The sequence below is a fragment of the Xenopus tropicalis genome, chromosome 10 (assembly GCF_000004195.4).
Source record: "Xenopus tropicalis strain Nigerian chromosome 10, UCB_Xtro_10.0, whole genome shotgun sequence".
Taxonomy (NCBI): domain Eukaryota; kingdom Metazoa; phylum Chordata; class Amphibia; order Anura; family Pipidae; genus Xenopus; species Xenopus tropicalis.
In genome coordinates, this window is record NC_030686.2 from 46,818,084 (window position 1) to 46,841,260 (window position 23,177).

The 23,177-nt window shown below is 45.2% G+C and overlaps 2 protein-coding genes across 3 annotated transcripts; one reads left to right on the plus strand and one right to left on the minus strand.

The window, feature by feature from the left end:
• Positions 1 to 4,212: 4,212 nt before the first annotated feature.
• LOC116407976 (extended synaptotagmin-1-like) lies at positions 4,213 to 11,630 on the plus strand. The gene is made up of 18 exons (XM_031894562.1): positions 4,213 to 4,805; positions 6,078 to 6,113; positions 6,316 to 6,450; positions 6,702 to 6,775; positions 6,928 to 7,000; positions 7,244 to 7,333; positions 7,900 to 7,958; positions 8,081 to 8,201; positions 8,307 to 8,468; positions 8,768 to 8,847; positions 9,124 to 9,172; positions 9,291 to 9,380; positions 9,471 to 9,566; positions 9,743 to 9,811; positions 10,326 to 10,412; positions 10,533 to 10,679; positions 10,850 to 11,001; positions 11,132 to 11,630. The coding sequence occupies exons 1-18, from the start codon at positions 4,713 to 4,715 to the stop codon at positions 11,349 to 11,351; spliced, it is 1,833 nt and encodes a 610-aa protein (XP_031750422.1). The 5' UTR covers positions 4,213 to 4,712; the 3' UTR covers positions 11,352 to 11,630.
• Positions 11,631 to 14,207: 2,577 nt separating this feature from the next.
• Positions 14,208 to 22,736, minus strand: LOC100485015. 2 transcript variants are annotated; one of them, XM_004918414.4, is made up of 7 exons: positions 22,632 to 22,736; positions 19,826 to 20,306; positions 19,495 to 19,572; positions 18,224 to 18,484; positions 17,034 to 17,111; positions 16,762 to 16,848; positions 14,208 to 14,668 (listed from the first exon to the last, which is right to left on the minus strand). In XM_004918414.4, exons 2-7 carry the CDS (start codon positions 20,037 to 20,039, stop codon positions 14,601 to 14,603), a joined length of 786 nt encoding a protein of 261 aa, XP_004918471.1. In that variant the 5' UTR covers positions 20,040 to 20,306; positions 22,632 to 22,736; the 3' UTR covers positions 14,208 to 14,600. The 2 variants fall into 2 exon arrangements, with proteins under 2 accessions (XP_004918471.1, XP_002935986.2); XM_002935940.5 differs by having other exon boundaries at positions 14,208 to 14,671.
• Positions 22,737 to 23,177: the final 441 nt, after the last annotated feature.

Sequence of the window (23,177 nt, forward strand, 5' to 3'; positions counted from 1 at the left end):
TTCATGCTCTTCAAGCAGAATATCATAGAGAATATTGTTAGGAATTAATTTTCTCTGCCTCCTTCATCTGCTTGGCCTGGGAATTCCACCAGATGCTTTGTCCCTTGCCAACCACAACAGAAAGCAAGTGAGCAAGAAACCACAGGGGGTGGGGCCAGCCACTTTCACCCTCCCCCCCATGTGGTGGGGCATGGTCCCCTAATGCTTTGCCACTGGTTCCTAAAGTTGCCTATTACTCTTATACCATACAAGTGTGTGTGTCAATGGGGATTATTGCTCTGTAAGTGTAGCTTAACTGCCACTAGAGGTATGGGACCCGTTATCCAGTTCCTGAATTATGGGAATCCCGTCTCCCATAGACTCAATTTTAATCGAATAATTCACATTTTTTAAAAGTATTTCCTTTTTCTCTGTAATAATAAAACAGAAACTTGTACTTGATCCCAACTAAGATATAATTACCCCTTATTGGGGGCAGAACAGCCCTATTGGGTTTATTTAATGGTTAAATGATTCCCTTTTTCTCTGTAATAATAAACCAGTACCTGTACTTGATCCCAACTAAGATATAATTACCCCTTATTGGGGGCAGAACAGCCCTATTGGGTTTATTTCATGGTTAAATGATTCCCTTTTCTCTGTAATAATAAAACAGTACCTGTACTTGATCCCAACTAAGATATAATTACCCCTTATTGGGGCAGAACAGCCCTATTGGGTTTATTTAATGGTTAAATGATTCCCTTTTCTCTGTAATAATAAAACAGTACCTGTACTTGATCCCAACTAAGATATAATTACCCCTTATTGGGGCAGAACAGCCCTATTGGGTTTATTTAATGGTTAAATGATTCCCTTTTCTCTGTAATAATAAAACAGTACCTGTACTTGATCCCAACTAAGATATAATTACCCCTTATTGGGGCAGAACAGCCCTATTGGGTTTATTTAATGGTTAAATGATTCCCTTTTCTCTGTAATAATAAAACAGTACCTGTACTTGATCCCAACTAAGATATAATTACCCCTTATTGGGGGCAGAACAGCCCTATTGGGTTTATTTAATGGTTAAATGATTCCCTTTTCTCTGTAATAATAAAACAGTACCTGTACTTGATCCCAACTAAGATATAATTACCCCTTATTGGGGCAGAACAGCCCTATTGGGTTTATTTAATGGTTAAATGATTCCCTTTTCTCTGTAATAATAAAACAGTACCTGTACTTGATCCCAACTAAGATATAATTACCCCTTATTGGGGCAGAACAGCCCTATTGGGTTTATTTAATGGTTAAATGATTCCCTTTTCTCTGTAATAATAAAACAGTACCTGTACTTGATCCCAACTAAGATATAATTAATGCTTACTGCAGCAAAAGAAATTGTTGGATTTAATTACTGTTGAAATAATATTTTTAGTAAACTTAAGGTGGCACACGTGCCAATTACAATCTTTCATGTAGTGCTGGGCGGTATGACCAAAAATTTATATCACGGTATTTTTCAAAATTATATCGGTATCACGGTATTTGACGGTATTTTTTTTTCCCCATGCATGATTAGGTGACCACCCCAAACACCCGCCACCCGCACCCCCCCACCACCCCAAACACCCCCCCACCACCCCAAACACCCCCCCATCCGCACGCAGCCCCCCCACCCCCCCATCCGCACGCACGTCCCCACCCCACCCCACCCCAAACACCCCCCCATCCGCACGCACCCCCCCACCCCAAACACCCCCCATCCGCACACTCCCCCCCAACCCACCCCAAACACCCCCCATCCGCACACACCCCCCCACCCCAAACACCCCCCCATCCGCACACCCCCCCCCACCCCCCCCACCCCACCCCAAACAGCCCCCCATCCCCTTCACATAAATATAACCCCCCACCCCACCCCATCACAACCCCCCCAAACACAACCCCATCCCCTTCACATAAGTATAACCCCCCCATCCCCTTCACATAAATAACACCCCCCCATCCCCTTCACATAAAATATAATTACTTGCCAGGCACCCCCACCGCCGACAGCTCACATTGGTATCCGACTCTGAATGCGATGGCGCTTTTGTAGAGTGTGCGCGCTGACGTCACGTGCGCGCTGACGTCACGTGCGCACCCGGAAGTATTCAAGCACACCGGTATGGGGGTATGTAGAAAATACATATCGGTTTAAAAAAAAACACCGGTGATCGGTTTTTACCGGTATACCGCCCAGCACTACTTTCATGCCACCATTGATTGCAGGAAAGATCGTTCATTCCCTCCAGTGACATTCAGGGTTGAATTGTCAGATATGGAGGTAGAAACAATAGGGATTCTATCCCATCTAACGATTCAGCCCTGAACGCAGATTTTGCCGTTGAAAGCACCGATCAAAATATTTTGTCCCGCCCAATTACCGAGACGACCGTTATCCAAAGCTTTTGCGATATTAGCCATCTCCTCGCTCCACCACACACACACCAAATATCATACAGAATGAGGTTTTGTGCGATATCGGTATTACAAATTACAGAAAGACCCCTTATCTGGAGAACCCCAGGTCCCGAGCATTCTGGATAACCTTTATAAGCCCATCCTGACTGCCATTGGCTCTCATAGTATTCTGGGACTTTCAGTTCAACTGCAGCGGTTAGAAAGTAATAGGCAGGCTATTCTTGCTTTATACAGTGAAGGAGGGGAATGTTTGTATGGACTGTACTTCCATAAGGGAATGGCACAACTAACCCAATCCCATAAAGCACTGCTGTTTTAACTTCTATTTTTATATCAAAGGCTAAATAAAATGTAAAAAAGGTGACATGGTGCATTCCTGCTCCTTTTTATTATAAAGGTATCTACACTTTAATTTGCCCAACCTATGAGGTTTTATTTATTAATGCTGGGTGAAAAAATATGAAGTTTCTGTTTCTTATTCTGTGTGTGAAACTGCGGAATATTAATGTGGCAATAGTATCGCTTCAGCTTTGCAAAGAGCCCTTAATTGCAAGCATTCATTTTCTCCGGCCGTCCATATGTACTCAGGGGAAGGGCCTACTTGCATGGCAAACCTAGTGCTTCAGTGTGCTGCCATTATGTGTAAATGTGTGAGCACTGGAACGTACAGAGAGATACATATCAGGGGCACCTCTGTGGGTTGGGGGACTCTGCATTATTATTATTACACCGTGACAATACAAACTAAAATAAAGCTTTTCTCTATAGATCTGCTCTGTGTCTGTGATTATATGTTTCTCTGCAGGGACCACTGATGACTGAATGAGTTTTTAACTGCTGCGCAGAATGGAAGTGATTTATTTAAAAAAAATGCCTGCCAAGGCCTAGTGAAATGCCCTTCTGTAATGGAGCCTGGACACGTCCCAGAATAACTGGTTATTGGGCCCCTACGCTTACGCCATTTATGTAACGTATGCAAAAACTTACGTTACTTTGAAAGAACTTGCTTACTTACAACTCCACTGACCCCCAATTAAAAACCTGACTTATTAGCACATTCATTATTGTTACTATTTTTATGAACTACTACTGACTGGTAATTGGGTCCCACAGTAAGATCATTGGGCCCCTAAACTTCCAAAATAAACATAATTTCCATATTAAGCAATGAGAGCTGAGAGGATTTACATTTTTGCCGGTGGGATGGCATTTCGGGGAGATTAGTCACCCGCGAACAGGGAGATTTGTCACCATACATAATAGCCACGTACCCTACGCACAATCACTTATTCTCCAATGAAACATTCCCCATTATATTTCTTAAAGTTATATTTCTAAAAACATCAGATTAAAAGCTCTATCCTGTCCCTATATTGGAGAAAGTTTTTTTTTAAATTTTATCCCATTTCCTTTTTCAATAGTATATTCCATGCTGCCTGTTTGGGTGTGTGATGCCATGACAATGGGGGGAGCAGCTTCCCCCCTCTGATAAGGCCGTTGGTTGTAATCAAACCGCTATAGGGTTCTGTTTAACTGATTCTCTGCTGTAACAATCCAGTAACAGTAAACATTCGCCCTTCATATGAAATGGTATATTCCATGCTGCACAGTTACTGCTCAGCAGTGTATCCTCCTGTATGATGACATCACAATGGGGAGGGAAGCTGTGATGACATCACAACATTTATGCAGAGGCTTTACTTTCCCTTCTCACAGCCTCAGGCATTTGTTAGCTGGTACTGTAGAGGGAGCTTGCTCCTGATACTTTGCTGACTAACAAATTTGGCATTTTTTTTTCCAATTTTGAACAGAAATATGTCTTTTTTAAAATTATTCCTAATTAAGTGCTTTTTAGCCATACTTTTTGGATTTCTCTTTGGACATAATTATATGGTGATATACCATGTTTTTACCGGGTTGATTGTTCTGATTTTTGGGCTAAAGAAATTGCGCAGTTTCAGAAATGCGTTTAATCGCCCAAACTCGGTAAGAAATGAAGAGAGAATAGAGCAAGCAAAGCAGGTAAGTGGCCAATACTTCTGATAATAGTTACTATATTAAGCCTTTGCATTTTATATGTTCTGTTTAGCTGTTAGTAAACTATAACTCTCGCTCAGTTCTGACTGTGCAGGGACAATCCAACAATAGGATAGAGCCAACAGTTTGGTGTTATTTAACCATATTTGATACATATTTTGGAAGGGATCACTTTGCTTGTTGGGTAAAAACCGAACTATAGGACATTTATTGCATGTGTTGCATTTATGGGCTTTAAGGGTTTAACAGATTCCCCTATTCTCTTGAATCTGCAGGAACTCAACATTGCCTCGGATGAGAAACTTAATGACAAGTTTTTGGTAAGCCCCAATGTATTATCATTTGTTAATTCTTGTCCCATAGGCTCAGTACCGCCGCTCCCTATACGCAGACTACGCAGTCTGCACCAACAGACCAAGTCATCATTCGCCGTTGGCTCCTTCTCTCTTATGCGGCAGCTACAGGCCCTTTTATAAGGTTGCGCCCGTGCGTATGATGTTACACATCAGCGACGAGGTGCAAACTTATAGAAGTGCCTGTTGCCGCGGCATAAGAGAGAAGGAACCGCCGACGATGACTTGGTCTGTTGGGGGTACTTTCTGTGAGGGCAATTGGGGGCACTGTGTGTGGGGGCTACTGTCTATGGAGGGTACTGTGTATGAGGCAATTGGGGGCACTGTGTGTGGGGGCTACTGTCTATGGGGGGTACTGTCTATAGGGCAATTGGGGCACTGTGTATGGGGGAACTTTCTATTGGGCGCACTTGGGGGCACTTTCTATTGGGCGCACTTGGGGGCACTGTTTATGGGGCAATTGGGGAAGTGTGTATGGGGGCACTTTCTATTGGGGGCACTGTGTGTGGGGGCTACTGTCTATGGGTGGTACTGTGTATGAGGCAATTGGGCGCACTGTGTGTGGGGGCTACTGTCTATGGGGGGTACTGTCTATGGGGCAATTGGAGGCACTGTTTATGGGGGCAATTGGGGCACTTACTATGGGGGCATTGTCTATGGGGGCTATTGGGGGCACTGTGTGTGGGGGCTACTGTCTATGGGGTCAATTGGGGCGCTTTCTATGAGGGGGTACTGTCTATGGGGAGGTGCTTTCTATGGGGGGCACTGTGTATGGGGGTACTGTCTATGGGGGCACTCTGTATGGTTGTACTGTGTATTGGGCCATTGGGGGCACTGTGTATGGGGGGGCAAAACTGGTACATAGTTATAACTCACTTATAACTGACTGCCTTCTCTCTATATTTGTATTTTATATGTAGGAGTTGCTATATTGTTTTCCTTAGGTAGTACAGTATGAGGGTATAGTACAATTTGGGTCTGATCCCACCATTTCAACTATATATATATATATATATATATATATATCTATATATATATATATATAAAAGGAGTATTTTTTGGAAAAAAAATGGGGTGTGGTAATTGGGGCATGGCCACAAAAGTGGGTGTGGAGGGGGCACAAAAGTAAATTTCTGCTTAGGGCACCCATTTGGCCAGCAGCGGCCCTGCATAGGCTGTTAGTGTGAAAGTGCAATAACTAAACATGTTCCCTAACATTCTTATTTTTATCTCCACCAGGAATTCACTGATAGTGAGACCAATTTTGTGAACAAGGTAAGTGCCATAGTGGGTACTGTGGGTGGTTGGGCAGGTACAGCAGTGCTGGTTCTGTGTGGGACGGACCCTGCCATTATACCCTTGGCATTGCTTGACTGGTGCTGCCTGAGTGCCTGACATGTTTCTCCCTTCCAATGGCTATTTGCCATGAATTGTATCAACTAACCTATTAACTGTGTTTGTTTAAATCTCCCCCCAGATCTTTACTGACTGCTGGCCACAAGTTGTACAGTTTGTGAATCGGTATATTAAATATGATTATGAGCATTTCCTGCGCATGACTGTCCCTGGGCTGTCGTCCCTAATAATACACCGCGTCGACCTAGGCAAGAAGGTAAGGGCCCCCTCCTCTGTATTAATCCCCTCTGGAAGTGGCCTATAGCATATTCTTTGGAGTGAAATCCATTTATTTTGGCAAAATTTGTATTTATATCCAAAGAGCTTGATTCCAAGCCACAAAGGAGAAATCTACAGATATAATGGAAAACCCTAAACCCTTTCCTTCCGTTAGTTTGGCCACATTGGATCTCTCCCATTTATAGATCTCTTGTCCAACTCTCTATAACGCTCCTGTGTTCTGTTCAGGTCCTGAAAGTAACCGGGTTGGCACTGGATTGGACAACAGACAGACGGCGCCTCTCCATCGATGCAAACTTTGAGTAAGTGGGTTGCATGGAACCCATAACCTTGTGCCTAGTCCCTCACAGCCCTGCCCAATATCACATATACAGTCCTTTCTATCCAGCACCTCCTATTGCACCCACAAACCCAATCCTCTGCCGGCCAATAATCCTGTCTCTGTTTATTGCAGATTTAATGGAGATGCCATGCTCAGAGCTTCGCTCGCAAAGAAACTGCTCAGATTCGGAGCAAAGGGACTTCTGGTGAGTGAGGCGCAGGCGTAATGTGCAAATACACACTCCCAGCTGCACATAGGAGGGAGGAGAGCTCTAAAGCTGCCCATACATGCCCAGATCTGGTTGGGTGACCCAAAAGTGTACAAGCCTAAGGGTTGGGGGGCCAAACATTATTTTCGTTATGGGGCCTGGCCTGTATAGTTACACCACTGGGTAAGTTACCTTTTCTATCCTGCAATGAGTAATTAAATATAACTTTCTCTCTGACAGTTAAAGGGAAGGTTCCGAATCTTTATAGAGCCAATCCTGAACAGATCGCCATTTGTTGGAGCAAATACAGTTTACTTCCCCGAAGAACCGGTACGTTTTTAAATGTGGAATGTTTCAGTGTATAGAAAAGGGAAATACCATGAAATATTTGGGGATTTATGGGAAAATAATGCCAACAAAAAGCAGAGGAAATTCTAGGAAGTGGGGGTGCTTGTCTGCTATCACACTATTGGCTTCCTGACTGGTAGAGCTTTTCTGATTGGCAGTCATACGGAGAAAGCGGGACACGGACAGTAATAAATGATTAACCACACCCACGGAGGCACAGGGAATAGTTGTTTTTTAGTTTGGGGAGGAGAGACAGAGTAGGGGTATTAAAGGGAACATTTACCCTTTTATAAGGAGCACTTTGTTTCACATTATCTTAATATGATACATGGGCAGGGATTGTTCTGCTTAGACTCTCGTGTAGCTACACATTCAGTCATTTAGTTGATGAGGTTGAATAAAGACACATCTATTAAATTCTACCTTTGCCTCTAGTAATTCTTGTAATTCAGTAATGTAGTTCTGTTTATTCATACAAGTGTGGGAACGTGACAGTAAGTGTGTATGTGTATGCCTGTTTAATATCATCAATGTGCTTTTTTTGTCAGGAGCTTCATATTATTAAATTTACGGGCCTTACAAGACTTGCCAATCCCTCTATAATAAAGTAAGTACCCCTTGCCCTGTCTCCTGCCCCCCCCCCCCCATTTGTATTTTCCCACCATTTCTATATGTACTCTAATGAACAATTGGGGCTCATTTCTATGTTTTTCTTTCCTTCCCCTGCAGAAAGTTCATACACAAAATGATCATGGATATAATCAGAATGAGTCTGATTAAGCCAAAATCCTATTGCTGTCCAATGGAGCTCGGTTTCAGAACGGAAGAGCTGAACTATACAAGGACAATGGTAAGTCCTGGAATTTAGTCCGATGCCTGATATTGAGTCTGTAGGGCAGTAGCCATTTCACACTGGGCTTTATCTTGAATTCAATGAGCTTTTGTTCTTTTGCAGAATATATTCCGTATCTATGTTTTGGAAGCTGAGGGTTTTAGATCTGAGGACTTCATGCCAGAAACCCTCAATTCTTATGTTGCCGTAAGCAGTGCCAAGCAAAAGGCAAGAACAAGTGTGGCCAACAACAGCCTTAATCCAACATGGCACCAGGCATTTGAGGTAGGGTTTGCTTCTACATTTATATTCACACAAATTAGGGGGTGCTGAGTTAAATGGGCAAAGCTTATTGTACCCCCCAGTCTTGCCCTGTATATATGTATCTATAATAGTGCAAAGGGGGGGGCATTTTCCTGCTCCTGCAGATGCATTTTCCATAGGTTGCAAATGTAAAAATGTTTCTTGACATTTAATGACTCAGCAGAGGCAAGCAATATGGCAGCTTCTCATCCCTTGTTATTGTAGGTGGAGACCAGGCCACACACAATAAAATCTAAGCTTATTCCATGTTCTCTCCCTAGATGGCATTTAATGACATCCCAGAGCAAGAGATTGAATTCCGGCTCTTTAATGACAGACTGATTAAGCAGTTGCTGGGCAGGTGAGTAGATATTGAAGAAGAAATATTTATAATGATCATTTCTCAACATTCCACCAGTTTGCATGGGTTTCTGGGAGTTGTCGTTTAACAGCAGAAGAGCCACAAGTTGATGATCCCATTATGTGGTTGGAAATTTGCGGTTCTGCTGATGTTCCTAAGTTCCCAGCATTCCTTTACAGCCTTGTGGTTAAAAGGGGTGATGGGATTTAGTAACAGCCAATCTGGCTGCATCCTTCTTTTATGTAACTGGGCTCTCTCTGTCTCTCCCGTGTCTAGCTGCAGAATCAGCGTGGATCAGTTGAAGAAACATGCAAACCTGGATATGGTAAGAGATTTATATGGCAGGGTCTGATCTAGAGACCATGAGATGCCAACCCTAGGCTGGGCATGGCTGCCCTGTGATATAACTTCCCTACTGACTTCTGCTTCTCTCTCCCTTTCAGTGGCTCCCGCTGGATAATGTGGCCCCTGCGAGGCTTCACATTAGGAGTCAGCGGCTCAGACTTGTTACTGACCGTGCCGAGCTTAGGAAGGTAATGTCTGGGTTCCTTTTCTCTGGCTGCTTGGGCTCAGGGAGGCGCCTTCTGCTCTTTGCTTCATGGCACTTGTTTGTCTTTTCCCAGGTTCTGCTGGGGAACCAAAGGTCTCAGACTATACAGATAAAAGAATTTTCCTCAGCGCTCCTCAATGTGCATGTAGAGAAAGGCAAGGACATCAAGGTAAGTTCTAATGGGCCCCCATGTGTGTCTCTTTGCATTACTGGGCCCCCACAGAATCTATTTAGGGCCCCAATCCTTTAAGAAAATGATCTGTTCGACATACATATATCACAGACTCAATATTCTTCTTTATAATCCGTAAGTTTACTCTCATGTCCTCCCTTTATGTCTTACAGTTACCGACTGGAAACAAGCCAACAACCCTTACAGAGCTCCATGTCAGGGATATGAAGGAACTCACCATGGTAATGCCTGATATACATATATATATATATATATATATATATATATACATACATACACACAATACTCGCACACCTGTTTAGAGTTGGGGTTCTTAGACTCATGTTTTTTTTACTATTCCTGTACTACAACTCCCAGCATTCCTATGATAACCAATGCTGGTATCTGTAGCCCAACAACAGCCGGAGGGCAGCAGGTCACAGCTTTATACTGTAAAATCATTTTGAAGTTAGAGATTTTCAGATATTATAAATATATTAAAATGAACATTGGCAGTGCCTTGCTTTATGGCAAGTGCTGTAAGCTATAGAAGGGTAGCGATAGATTTCCCATAAGTGGGGGGTTCTGGGAGAGAGCAGGAAACACAAGGGCACAACTGTAGGGGCTGATGGGAATGATGTATAATATCCGTACAGCGCTAGGGAATTTCTTGGCACTATATAAAGGATAATAATAATAACAATGTATGTCCTGTCACTGCCTTCTTACTTAAACCTTTCCATCCTGACTTCCCAGTTTCATATACAAACCAGTGATCCGCATTGGAACCAGTCTTACAGCTTCCTAATTAAGGACCCTCATACGGAGAAATTGGAATTAGTGGTGAGTAGAAAAGTCCTCCTTTCCTACAACCTGTAGCTGGAGATTGGGGCTCCTTTGAGTCCTCTTTGCTCTGCTTTGTGCCTTGTTGGTCTCTGTCCCTTACACTCTGTATTTTTGCAGGTAAAAGACAGGCACTACGGGCCCCTGGGCTCTATATCTGTGCCCATCTCTAAACTCCTGAAGGCAAACAATCTCAGTATCACAGACTGGTATGAGCTCTGCCCGTCTGAGCCTCGCGGTGCTATACTGGTTAAACTGGAGTTGTGGGTAAGTGAACACTCTCTCTGTAACTGTGGGTCAGTATTTCAGTCTGTGTAATAATTAAGTAGAATGATAATAAAGGGGAAATAATATACTGAAAACATGTACAGAGGCCCGGCCTATGGCTGTGGGGCGAGTCTTTCAAAATTCTTATCCAATCTGGTTTTGTCCCACAGATTTTGGTTCCACCAAATGGTGAAACCCAGGAATCCAAAGTTCCCAGCTCTCAGCAGCCTCAATGTAAGGATGTGAATAAGCGAAGAGCTGGCCCCAGGCTGCGTATAAAGAGACGACTCCCTTTTAGGAAAAAGCTGCGCAAACCAAAGAGGTAAGGAGTGTTGCATTGTGGGACAGTACTGGGGGACACGGGGAGCCTTCTGGGAAGTTCAATAGGGGAATGTGCTCTATTTGATGAATGAACAAATGAAATGTATCTTTTCAATTAATTTTCTGTTTAGATTTCCCAAAGCAGCGACCGTCACAGAGACAACCAATGCCACTGAACAACCAGAACTACGGAGAGAGACAAATGGACCTGTTACTTCCACAGAACCTGGACAGGTTGGGAAGAAGACAATACAACAGAAAGGGAAGGAACTTACAGGAAAACTCCTACAAACAATAAGAAGATCGGTCTGCAGAGTGTGCCTTCCACAGCAGCAACTAAAGGCCAAGTGACTTTTACATGATTTCAATTCATGACGGCAGATCTGAGACTTTTATTACGTACCTCCTGATTGTGCTGATTACGTCAAAATGCCCCCAAAAGTGGGAGGGATCTTGGGTGGATTGGGGGCATTAATCGGCAACTACAGTTCTTTTGTCTACACAACTTGGAGAAGACATTGCTGTTGGGACATCTTAATTGGATCGTATCAACAGTTTCATTTTGATGTACAATCTTTGGGAACTGTATTGTTTTTTAGCAGTCAGGAACCGTTTTTGAATGTACTGTAATAATAAATGAAAAAAAAGAAAACAAATACAAAAGTATTGTAGTATATAGTATTATATAGTATTTAATATTAAAAGAATTATAGAGGCGATACCTAAACTGGCAATAACAATAAGGGCCGCCATCAGAAATCACGGGCCTCTCAGCTCCCCCCAGCTTCCTCCAGCTCCCCACCCCAGCACCCTCCAGGTCCCCACCCACCCACAAGATTCAAAATGTTGTGAATGTATTATTACAGAGAAAAGGGAATCATTTAACCATTAAATAAACCCAATAGGGCTGTTCTGCCCCAATAAGGGGTAATTATATCTTAGTTGGGATCAAGTACAGGTACTGTTTTATTATTACAGAGAAAAGGGAATCATTTAACCATGAAATAAACCCAATAGGGCTGTTCTGCCCCAATAAGGGGTAATTATATCTTAGTTGGGATCAAGTACAGGTACTGTTTTATTATTACAGAGAAAAGGGAATCATTTAACCATTAAATAAACCCAATAGGGCAGTTCTGCCCCAATAAGGGGTAATTATATCTTAGTTGGGATCAAGTACAGGTACTGTTTTATTATTACAGAGAAAAGGGAATCATTTAACCATGAAATAAACCCAATAGGGCTGTTCTGCCCCCCAATAAGGGGTAATTATATCTTAGTTGGGATCAAGTACAGGTACTGTTTTATTATTACAGAGAAAAGGGAATCATTTAACCATGAAATAAACCCAATAGGGCTGTTCTGCCCCAATAAGGGGTAATTATATCTTAGTTGGGATCAAGTACAGGTACTGTTTTATTATTACAGAGAAAAGGGGATAATTTTTTAAAATTATTGCCTTCCTTTAATTTGTAAATAGTAATACCCAGTAAGTATCTTATAGAGGTGTAGGGACCCCACAGCACTAAATAGTACTTTTTAGGATCTGTTATAGAGAGACCCCATATGTACCCTGAAAAGAATATTTTGAACATGTGGATAGAAAGTGTTTTTACCAATTACAATATATTCTTAATTTATCCGGGGAATCTAATGTAAATAGGACGACATATGGATAGTTAGTGATAATATTTGGCCAACAAAGTGTAGCAAGCCCAGTCAGTAAAGTTCTCTCGCAATAAAGAATTTATAGGTATGGGATCCATTATCTGGGAACCCATTAGCCATCTGCCATAGAGTCCATTATATAATTCTAATTTTGAAAACTGAATTCCTTTGGCCGAATCTTTCACAAAGGGTTTGGGGTTTGGCCGAATCCCAAAATAGTGAATTCAGTGCGTCCCTAGTTTAGAGGGTTTTTTTAGTAGACATAAGATATGGAGATCCAAATTACGGAGAGATACCTTGTCCTGAGGCATTCTGGATAACAGGTCCCATACCTGTACATTACCATTCCAGTTCAAAGAGTGAGTAGTGAGATCAGGACTTGGAATTCCACAGGAGATGCAGAAAACTTTCAGTATTGCTTTTATTTCATGACAATTCCGTAGCTGAATCTGTACATGGGTCTGTTTAATATCTGTAGGCCAATAACCCAGAAGGACATCTGTATGCCGGCACTTTCCTTAAGATTAAAGTCTGATGTGGGATGCTGGGAGTTAGAGTTCAGCTAAAGTCAAAGGTTGCCAAAATGGCTCAGTTCTGTAGCAATGCAAAACCCTGCCAAGCAAGGGGTTAAACTCCCAGCAATCCTTGTAAGGTGCATCTTTTAGCATAATCAGCTATAAAATTATCTCCAATAACGCGATATCAGCCCAGTGGCCACATCTGATAATGTTCTTGCTGTTATCATTCACAGAGGTTTTCAGTTACATTACATGGAACCTTCCATGCACATAATACCCCCCATAATGTATTCAAAATATACATTATATAGAGAAGGAATGTTCTGGGCACACAATAAGCTGTACCCCCATACTGTACTGTCTAAGGGAAACACTATGGCACCTCCTACCCATATGTATAAATACAAATATACAGAGAAGGAATGTTCTGGGCACACAATAAGCTGTACCCCCATACTGTACTGTCTAAGGGAAACACTATGGCACCCCCTACCCATATGTATAAATACAAATATACAGAGAAGGAATGTTCTGGGCACACAATAAGCTGTACCCCCATACTGTACTGTCTAAGGGAAACACTATGGCACCCCCTACCCATATGTATAAATACAAATATACAGAGAAGGAATGTTCTGGGCACACAATAAGCTGTACCCCCATACTGTACTGTCTAAGGGAAACACTATGGCACCCTATACCCATATGTATAAATACAAATATACAGAGAAGGAATGTTCTGGGCACACAATAAGCTGTACCCCCATACTGTACTGTCTAAGGGAAACACTATGGCACCCCCTACCCATATGTATAAATACAAATATACAGAGAAGGAATGTTCTGGGCACACAATAAGCTGTACCCCCATACCGTACTGTCTAAGGGAAACACTATGGCACCTCCTACCCATATGTATAAATACAAATATACAGAGAAGGAATGTTCTGGGCAAGCAATAGGTTACACCCTAGGCAAAGCAAACAGGTCTTATTAATGCACAGAAAAAATACAGATAAAAAAGATTTAACCCTTTGTGTTTCTTTTGATGTAAGACCATGACAAATATACGGTTTCTCTTCCGAGACCTCTGTTCATATTGGATCCCTGCTTGCAGTGAAGGTTTTCTTCCCTGTGGGATTTCTGGTGTGTAAAGAGCTGAGACTCATATTTAAAGGTTCTCCCGCACCGGCCGCACCTCAGGGGCCTTTGTTTGGCCAATGTTTCTGACTTGGTCAGCTGATGTTGGGCAAAGGACATTGTGCTGCTTTCTCTGCACCAGCGAAGACACATTTCATGTTCCGGTCCTTCTTTATTGCTACAAGCTATTCTTTTATAGTTGGAATTATCTGGAATTGCTGAAAGAGCTTGTACTCTGCGAGCGCAATTCCTCTACAAAATCCTATTCCTTGCGTCACTCTGACACATCCGATAAACAGGAAGGCTTGTAGGTTTCTCCATTGATCTCTGGAAGGAACTCATCTGCTAGAAAAGCACAAGGCAGATTGGAGTCAATATTCCACTTAAAATGGCTCTGCCTAATGTCCTGAACTTCTGTACCAGCCCAGATCCAACATCATTGGAAGATCTGTGCTTCTATAGATACCTACATTCAGGCCCAGACTGGCAATCTGTGTGTACTGAGAATGCCAGAGGGGCTGCTGTAAGGTGCCATAGTCACTATTTATTGGGCTGGGGGGGCTGTTTGGGCCTCTGGGTACTTGGAATACCAGGACCCAGGCCCAGACTGGCAATCTGTGGGTTCAGGCAAATGCCAGAGGGGCTGCTGTAAGGTGCCATAGACACTCACTATTTATTGGGCTGGGGGGGCTGTTTGGGCCTCTGGGTACTGGGAATGCCAGGGGGGCTGTAAGGTGCCACAGACAGTCACTATTTATTGGGCTGGGGGGGCTGTTTGTGCCTCTGGGTACTGGGAATGCCAGGGGGGCTGTAAGGTGCCATAGACAGTCACTATTTATTGGGCTGGGGGGGCTGTTTGTGCCTCTGGGTACTGGGAATGCCAGGGGGGCTGTAAGGTGCCATAGACAGTCACTATTTATTGGGCTGGGGGGGCTGTTTGGGTCTCTGGGTACTGGGAATGCCAGGGGGGCTGTAAGGTGCCACAGACAGTCACTATTTATTGGGCTGGGGGGGCTGTTTGGGCCTCTGGGTACTGGGAATGCCAGAGGGGCTGCTGTAAGGTGCCACAGACAGTCACTATTTATTGGGCTGGGGGGGCTGTTTGTGCCTCTGGGTACTGGGAATGCCAGGGGGGCTGTAAGGTGCCATAGACAGTCACTATTTATTGGGCTGGGGGGGCTGTTTGGGTCTCTGGGTACTGGGAATGCCAGGGCCTATTTGGAATCCCAGTACAGACCTGCCCCCCAGTAGACTCCCATTAGAATCTGCCGATTCCCAGCACATACTCTGGGTTTCGGAAATAAGCTTAGGGGACATGTTGGACTCATCCTATGTCACACAGAAGTGCATAATGAGCAAGGCAGGGGATGAATTGCAATAAGGTTAAAGGGCAACCCCACCCAAACACAACTTAAAGGAACAGTAACACCAAAAAATGAAAGTGTATAAAGCTAACTAAAATATAATATGCTGCTGCCCGCACTGGTAAAAGTTGTGTGTTTACTTCAGAAAGTCTACTATAATTTATATAAATAAGCTGCTGTGTAGCCATGGGGGCAGCCATTCAAAGGAGAAAAGGCACAGGCACTTAGCAGATAACAGATAAAACACTATTGTATTCTACAGAACTTATCTGTTATCTGCTATGTAACCTGTGCCTTTTCTCCTTTTTTCCAGCTTGAATGGCTGCCCCCGGGGCTACACAGCAGCTTATTATATAAATTATAGTAGTGTTACTGTAGCAAACACACCAGTTTTACCAGTGCAGGGCAACAGTGCATTATAATTTTATTACTTTAAAGCTCTTTCATTTTTTGGTGTTACTGTTTAAGCACCTATAGGGAAAGTAAAGAGTAACAGCACATTATTACAGCCTTCCTATGTTAAAGGGGAAAGCCACCCATAAACCACTTAAACTTTTTGAAAAGTAAACATAATTTCAAACAACTTTGCCATATACATCAGTTAAACAATATGCAGCCTTTTCATGATTTATAAAGCAGAACAGTCCCCTAAGCCCCGCCCCCTGTTCCCCTGCTCATCTGGCTGACTACTTCTGCACTCAAATAAATGTAACAGCAGTCCCCTATCCTCAGCCTGCCTTCAGTGCAATGCATTGTGGGTTATGTAGTTCCTGCATGCTGTCTGTAAGCTGTGGGGAAGTTATTACAATTTGTAACATCAGTGTTTTAGTCCCTCCTCCCCTGCCAGGATTTCAAATGATGCAGAAAGAGAACTGTTTTGCAGCTGGATTTCAACATGGTATTTATTCATACTTTTTTAAGGAACAGATTACAGTAATATATTAGGGGTTTCTGTGTTGTGTGGGGCTCTTTAACACATTTTTTTTACATTTTTTTTGTACAGACTAATACAAGGGTGCATGGGAATATCTGTAGCTATTATAGAGGCGATGATAATAACATTAGTAATACCTGTGGCTGATTCTACGCTCGGACTCTCAGGTGCGCTGAAATGCTTGTCTGTTATTGATACTTCTTGGATTTCGCCATCTGAATCTTCTAAATGGGGGGGAAAAGAGATGTTAAAATAAAAAGAATGAAGATTCAAAATGTCGTGAATGTATTATTTCAGATTTTAGCAGCTTTGTCACACACGCGGGCAGGCCGAGCACATCAGTGCATTTCAGTGATTTGCAGTTATGGTCAAATTGATCACATGACCTAAAAATCCTTTTGTTTCTGACCTGCTGGGTAGTTCTGATTGGGCTCCAGAAACGAATCCACCCCCATTTCCATAATCCCAAAGTCTTCTTTTAAAAGACCTGAAAAGAACGACAAGAAAGAAAATCATTATCAACAGTTTTGGAAGTTAGAAAAACACATTCCTTTGTATGAAAGAAAATCTATCGGCCATTGTGTGGTTTAGTTTAAGGTAGTCCCCTAAAGGTGGCCATACGTGGGCCGATTGTAGCTGCCGATATTGGTCCCTTAAGGTGGCCATACACGGGCCGATTGTAGCTGCCGATATCGGTCCCTTAAGGTGGCCATACGTGGGCCGATTGTAGCTGCCGATATTGGTCCCTTAAGGTGGCCATCCGTGGGCCGATTGTAGCTGCCGATATTGGTCCCTTAAGGTGGCCATACACAGGCCGATTGTAGCTGCTGATATCGGTCCCTTAAGGTCCCCATACACAGGCCGATTGTAGCTGCTGATATCGGTCCCTTAAGGTCCCCATACACGGGCAGATTGTAGCTGCTGATATCGGTCCCTTAAGGTCCCCATACACAGGCTGATTGTAGCTGCTGATATCGGTCCCTTAAGGTCCCCATACATGGGCAGATTGTAGCTGCTGATATTGGTCCCTTAAGGTGGCCATACGTGGGCCGATTGTAGCTGCCGATATTGGTCCCTTAAGGTGGCCATACACGGGCCGATTGTAGCTGCCGATATCGGTCCCTTAAGGTGGCCATACACGGGCCGATTGTAGCTGCCGATATGGGTCCCTTGGACAGATTCCGCAGCTAATCAGCCCGTGTAGGGGCAGAAACGACGGCCATACGTAACCGATATCTGGCCTGAAATTGGCCAGATATCGATTGGGCAGGTTAAAAGATCAGTCGGATCGGGGACCACATTGGCTCGTTGATGTGGCCGCCAAACCGACTGCGCCATTGTCGCCATTATAATTCGATTGTTTGGCCCCAGGGCCAAACATTCGAATTAGCCTACATGTTCCCCGATATCGCCCACCTGTAGGCGACCTCGCCAAGCGAGCGAATCTTCACATGTATGGGCACCTTTAGGGTGAAGACAAACGGGGGATTAGTCACTGGGATATGTACAAATCCAGTCATGGGGACTAACCGCCATGGCTATAATAATGGGGATTAGTTCAGAACAGCCTATCACTGTCCCCCACACACTGCGTTATACCTGGTTTCCTCCTTGGTCGGCTGCCCGGTTTGGAGGGGCGCCCTGATCGGGGGAGAGTCTGGGTGGTTTGATACATTTTCCATTTCTTAATGATGGATTTGACCGTGCTGAGAGGGATATCCAGAGTCCTCGAGATCTTTTTATACCCCTCCCCTAACTCGTGCCGTTCCACAACCTTATCCCTGAACTCCCGTGGAAGCTCCTTCCTCTTCACACTTGAAGGTTCCGGATCGACTTCTTGGATTTCGTCATCTGAATCTTCTAAATGGGGGGGAAAAGAGATGTTAAAATAAAAAGAATGAAGATTCAAAATGTCGTGAATGTATTATTTCAGATTTTAGCAGCTTTGTCGCCAGGGGCGGGCCAAGCTGACCGGGCGCCCTAAGCAACCCGGTCGGCAACCTCGCTGATTCCCCCCCCCCCCCGTGCGTGTGCTTTAGGGGGTGGTTCGCGATGCGCTAGCGGCTAGATCATTGCCCCCACCGCGTAATGACAAGTGGTGGGGGCAATGACTAAAGTGAGCGGGCTAGGGGTAGGCAGGAGAGGCTGCCTGGCGCCCCCCAATCGTTGCGCCCTAGGCAGGGCCAGAACTAGGGGTAGGCAGAAAAGGCAGCTGCCTATGAGCCGATGTGGTCCCCGATCCGACTGAATTTTCTAACCTGGCCGATCGATATCTGCCCGATTTCAGGCCAGATATCGGTCGGGCAGGCCCCTCGTTAGTGCCCATACACGGGCCCATTAGCTGCCGAATTGGTCCAAGGGACTGATATCGGCAGCTACTATTGGCCTGTGTATGGGGACCTTAACTGCAAATCACTGATGTGCTCGGCCTGCCCGCGTGCGCGACAAACAGCTGCCTTTTCTGCCTACCCCTAGTTCTGGCCCTGTTTGTCGCGCACGCGGGCAGGCCGAGCACATCAGTGATTTGCAGTTAAGGTCCCCATACACAGGCCAATAGTAGCTGCCGATATCAGTCCCTTGGACCAATTCGGCAGCTAATCGGCCCTTGTATGGGCACTAACGAGGGGCCTGCCCGACCGATACCTGGCCTGAAATCGGGCAGATATCAATCGGCCAGGTTAGAAAATTCAGTCGGATCGGGGACCACATCGGCTCGTTTAAGTGGTCCCCGAACCGACTGCCCCATTGACGCCAATATAATTAGATCGTGTGGCCCCAGGGCGATCTCGCCAAGCGAGCAGATCTCAACGTGTATGAGGGTCTTTATGGTCAAATGAATCACATGACCTAAAAATCCTTTTGTTTCTGACCTGCTGGGTAGTTCTGATTGGGCTCCAGAAACGAATCCACCCCCATTTCCATAATCCCAAAGTCTTCTTTTAAAATACCTGAAAAGAATGACAAGAAAGAAAATCATTATCAACTGTTTTGGAAGTTAGAAAAACACATTCCTTTGTATGAAAGAAAATCTATCGGCCATTGTGTGGTTTAGTTTAAGGTAGTCCCCTTAGGGCGAAGACAAACGGGGGAATAGTCACTGGGATATGTACAAATCCAGTCGTGGGGACTAATCGCCATGGCTATAATAATGGGGATTAGTTCAGAACAGCCTATCACTGTCCCCCACACACTGCGTTATACCTGGTTTCCTCCTTGGTCGGCTGCCCGGTATGGAGGGGCGCCCTGATCGGGGGAGAGTCTGGGTGGTTTGATACATTTTCCATTTCTTAATGATGGATTTGACTGTGCTGAGAGGGATATCCAGAGTCCTCGAGATCTTTTTATACCCCTCCCCTAACTCGTGCCGTTCCACAACCTTATCCCTGAACTCCCGTGGAAGCTCCTTTCTCTTCATGCTTGAAGGTTTGGGATTGGCTGCTCGGTGGAGGAACTGCCCAGAGACGGTTGTAGTTCTGCTAAACCATCATCCCTGCACCTGGGACTCCTTTGAGACTATTTTCTATTTCTGGTATAAACGGCAGGTTTCTCTGGCATTTCTTTGGCACTACAATGGTGTGCAGCAGCGCAGGGGGGGGGGGGCAGATCATTACGTTCTTCATAAACCAATCAGGATTGGGCAGCTCAGGAACAATAATCCATTGAAAAAGTGGGTAAAAGTGACCTGTAATGAATAAAGAAAAGAAAGATATCACATGGTGCTACTGATGTACATAGAAGGGTAGGTTGGGACTGCCACTGAGAGAGCATTAGGACAGCTACTGCTATTCCATGCCCTTCCGATGTAGTTTAACTTCAACTCTCAGCATCCCCACCCTATACAAGGTGCCTGAATGGATAGCTGTACATATCAGTACTGATACCCTCCCTGGGGCTCACACTGCCTGACTGGGTACCTGTGCCAAACAGGAGTTTAGCTTGCTCTGGGGGACGCGACTTGCAGCGGCACCTTGGGGGGTGCGGGGCCCCTGGGACGGTAACTGAGCACAGCAGGCTGAAGGGAGCTGTATGTGCCACTAGTAATACCCACCCTGCCTGGCTGGGTACCTCTGCCCATATAACACTGGGGTTAATAACTGAGCACAGCAGGTTGAAGGGAGCTCTATGTGCCACTAGTAATACCCACCCTGCCTGGCTGGGTACCTCTGCCCATATAACACTGGGGCTAATAACTGAGCACAGCAGGCTGAAAGGAGCTCTATGTGCCACTAGTAATACCCACCCTGCCTGGCTGGGTACCTCTGCCCATATAACACTGGGGCTAATAACTGAGCACAGCAGGCTGAAGGGAGCTCTATGTGCCACTAGTAATACCCACTCTGCCTGGCTGGGTACCTCTGCCCATATAACACTGGGGCTAATAACTGAGCACAGCAGGCTGAAAGGAGCTCTATGTGCCACTAGTAATACCCACCCTGCCTGGCTGGGTACCTCTGCCCATATAACACTGGGGTTAATAACTGAGCAGAGCAGGCTGAAGGGAGCTCTATGTGCCACTAGTAATACCCACCCTGCCTGGCTGGGTACCTCTGCCCATATAACACTGGGGCTAATAACTGAGCACAGCAGGCTGAAAGGAGCTCTATGTGCCACTAGTAATACCCACCCTGCCTGCCTGGGTACCTCTGCCCATATAACACTGGGGCTAATAACTGAGCACAGCAGGCTGAAGGGAGCTCTATGTGCACTAGTAATACCCACCCTGCCTGGCTGGGTACCTCTGCCCATATAACACTGGGGCTAATAACTGAGCACAGCAGGCTGAAAGGAGCTCTATGTGCCACTAGTAATACCCACCCTGCCTGCCTGGGTACCTCTGCCCATATAACACTGGGGCTAATAAACTGAGCACAGCAGGCTGAAAGGAGCTCTATGTGCCACTAGTAATACCCACCCTGCCTGCCTGGGTACCTCTGCCCATATAACACTGGGCTAATAACTGAGCACAGCAGGCTGAAAGGAGCTCTATGTGCCACTAGTAATACCCACCCTGCCTGCCTGGGTACCTCTGCCCATATAACACTGGGGCTAATAACTGAGCACAGCAGGCTGAAGGGAGCTGTATGTGCCACTAGTAATACCCACCCTGCCTGGCTGGGTACCTCTGCCCATATAACACTGGGGCTAATAACTGAGCACAGCAGGCTGAAATGGAGCTCTATGTGCCACTAGTAATACCCACCCTGCCTGCCCTGGGTACCTCTGCCCATATAACACTGGGGCTAATAACTGAGCACAGCAGGCTGAGGGAGCTCTATGTGCCACTAGTAATACCCACCCTGCCTGGCTGGGTACCTCTGCCCATATAACACTGGGGCTAATAACTGAGCACAGCAGGCTGAAAGGAGCTCTATGTGCCACTAGTAATACCACCCCTGCCTGCTGGGTACCTCTGCCCATATAACACTGGGGCTAATAACTGAGCACAGCAGGCTGAAAGGAGCTCTATGTGCCACTAGTAATACCCACCCTGCCTGCCTGGGTACCTCTGCCCATATAACACTGGGGCTAATAACTGAGCACAGCAGGCTGAAGGGAGCTGTATGTGCCACTAGTAATACCCACCCTGCCTGGCTGGGTACCTCTGCCCATATAACACTGGGGCTAATAACTGAGCACAGCAGGCTGAAAGGAGCTCTATGTGCCACTAGTAATACCCACCCTGCCTGCCTGGGTACCTCTGCCCATATAACACTGGGGCTAATAACTGAGCACAGCAGGCTGAAAGGAGCTCTATGTGCCACTAGTAATACCCACCCTGCCTGCCTGGGTACCTCTGCCCATATAACACTGGGGCTAATAACTGAGCACAGCAGGCTGAAGGGAGCTCTATGTGCCACTAGTAATACCCACCCTGCCTGGCTGGGTACCTCTGCCCATATAACAAAGGCTTTAAATAGAGTTATTCCCACCCTGGGGCTGGTACTAGGGGGTCTGTGCCCACACAAACAAGCTGTGGATTGAGAAGCCCAGCAATAGGAAGACATACCTTACTGCAGCCACATACTTTTCCGGATTGCTCCAAGAAAGCTGCTCTGCCACTGGTTGGGGTCATCCTTCATCGTCAGACCGCCCTATTCCGCAATGCATTCTGGGATTTGTAGTCCCCCCACTGCTGTAACGTGAGGCGCTTCCCCCAGCATAAAATACGTATCCCAGAGGGCAATGTTTCTCACAGAGCTCGCCCAATGAGAAGCGAGAACTGCCTTTCCCCAGAGTTTCCGTCTCTCCGGCTAAAGGCTGAGGGGGGGGGAGTGCTGGGGGGCAGATACTGAATGCACCTAGAGGGCAAGTGATGAATAACAGCACATTAGCAGAACCTTCATATGTTAAAGGGGAACTCCACCCAAACACAACTTATGCTTTTTAAAAAGTAAACATACTGGTAATTCCTAGCAACTGTGCAATATATATCAATTACAAAATATGCTGCTTTTTCATAACTTTTAATGTAATAATCTGGTTTGGAACAGTTCCCTAAGCCCCGCCCCTGTTCCATAAGCCCCACCCCCTGTTCCCCTGCTGATCTGGCTGA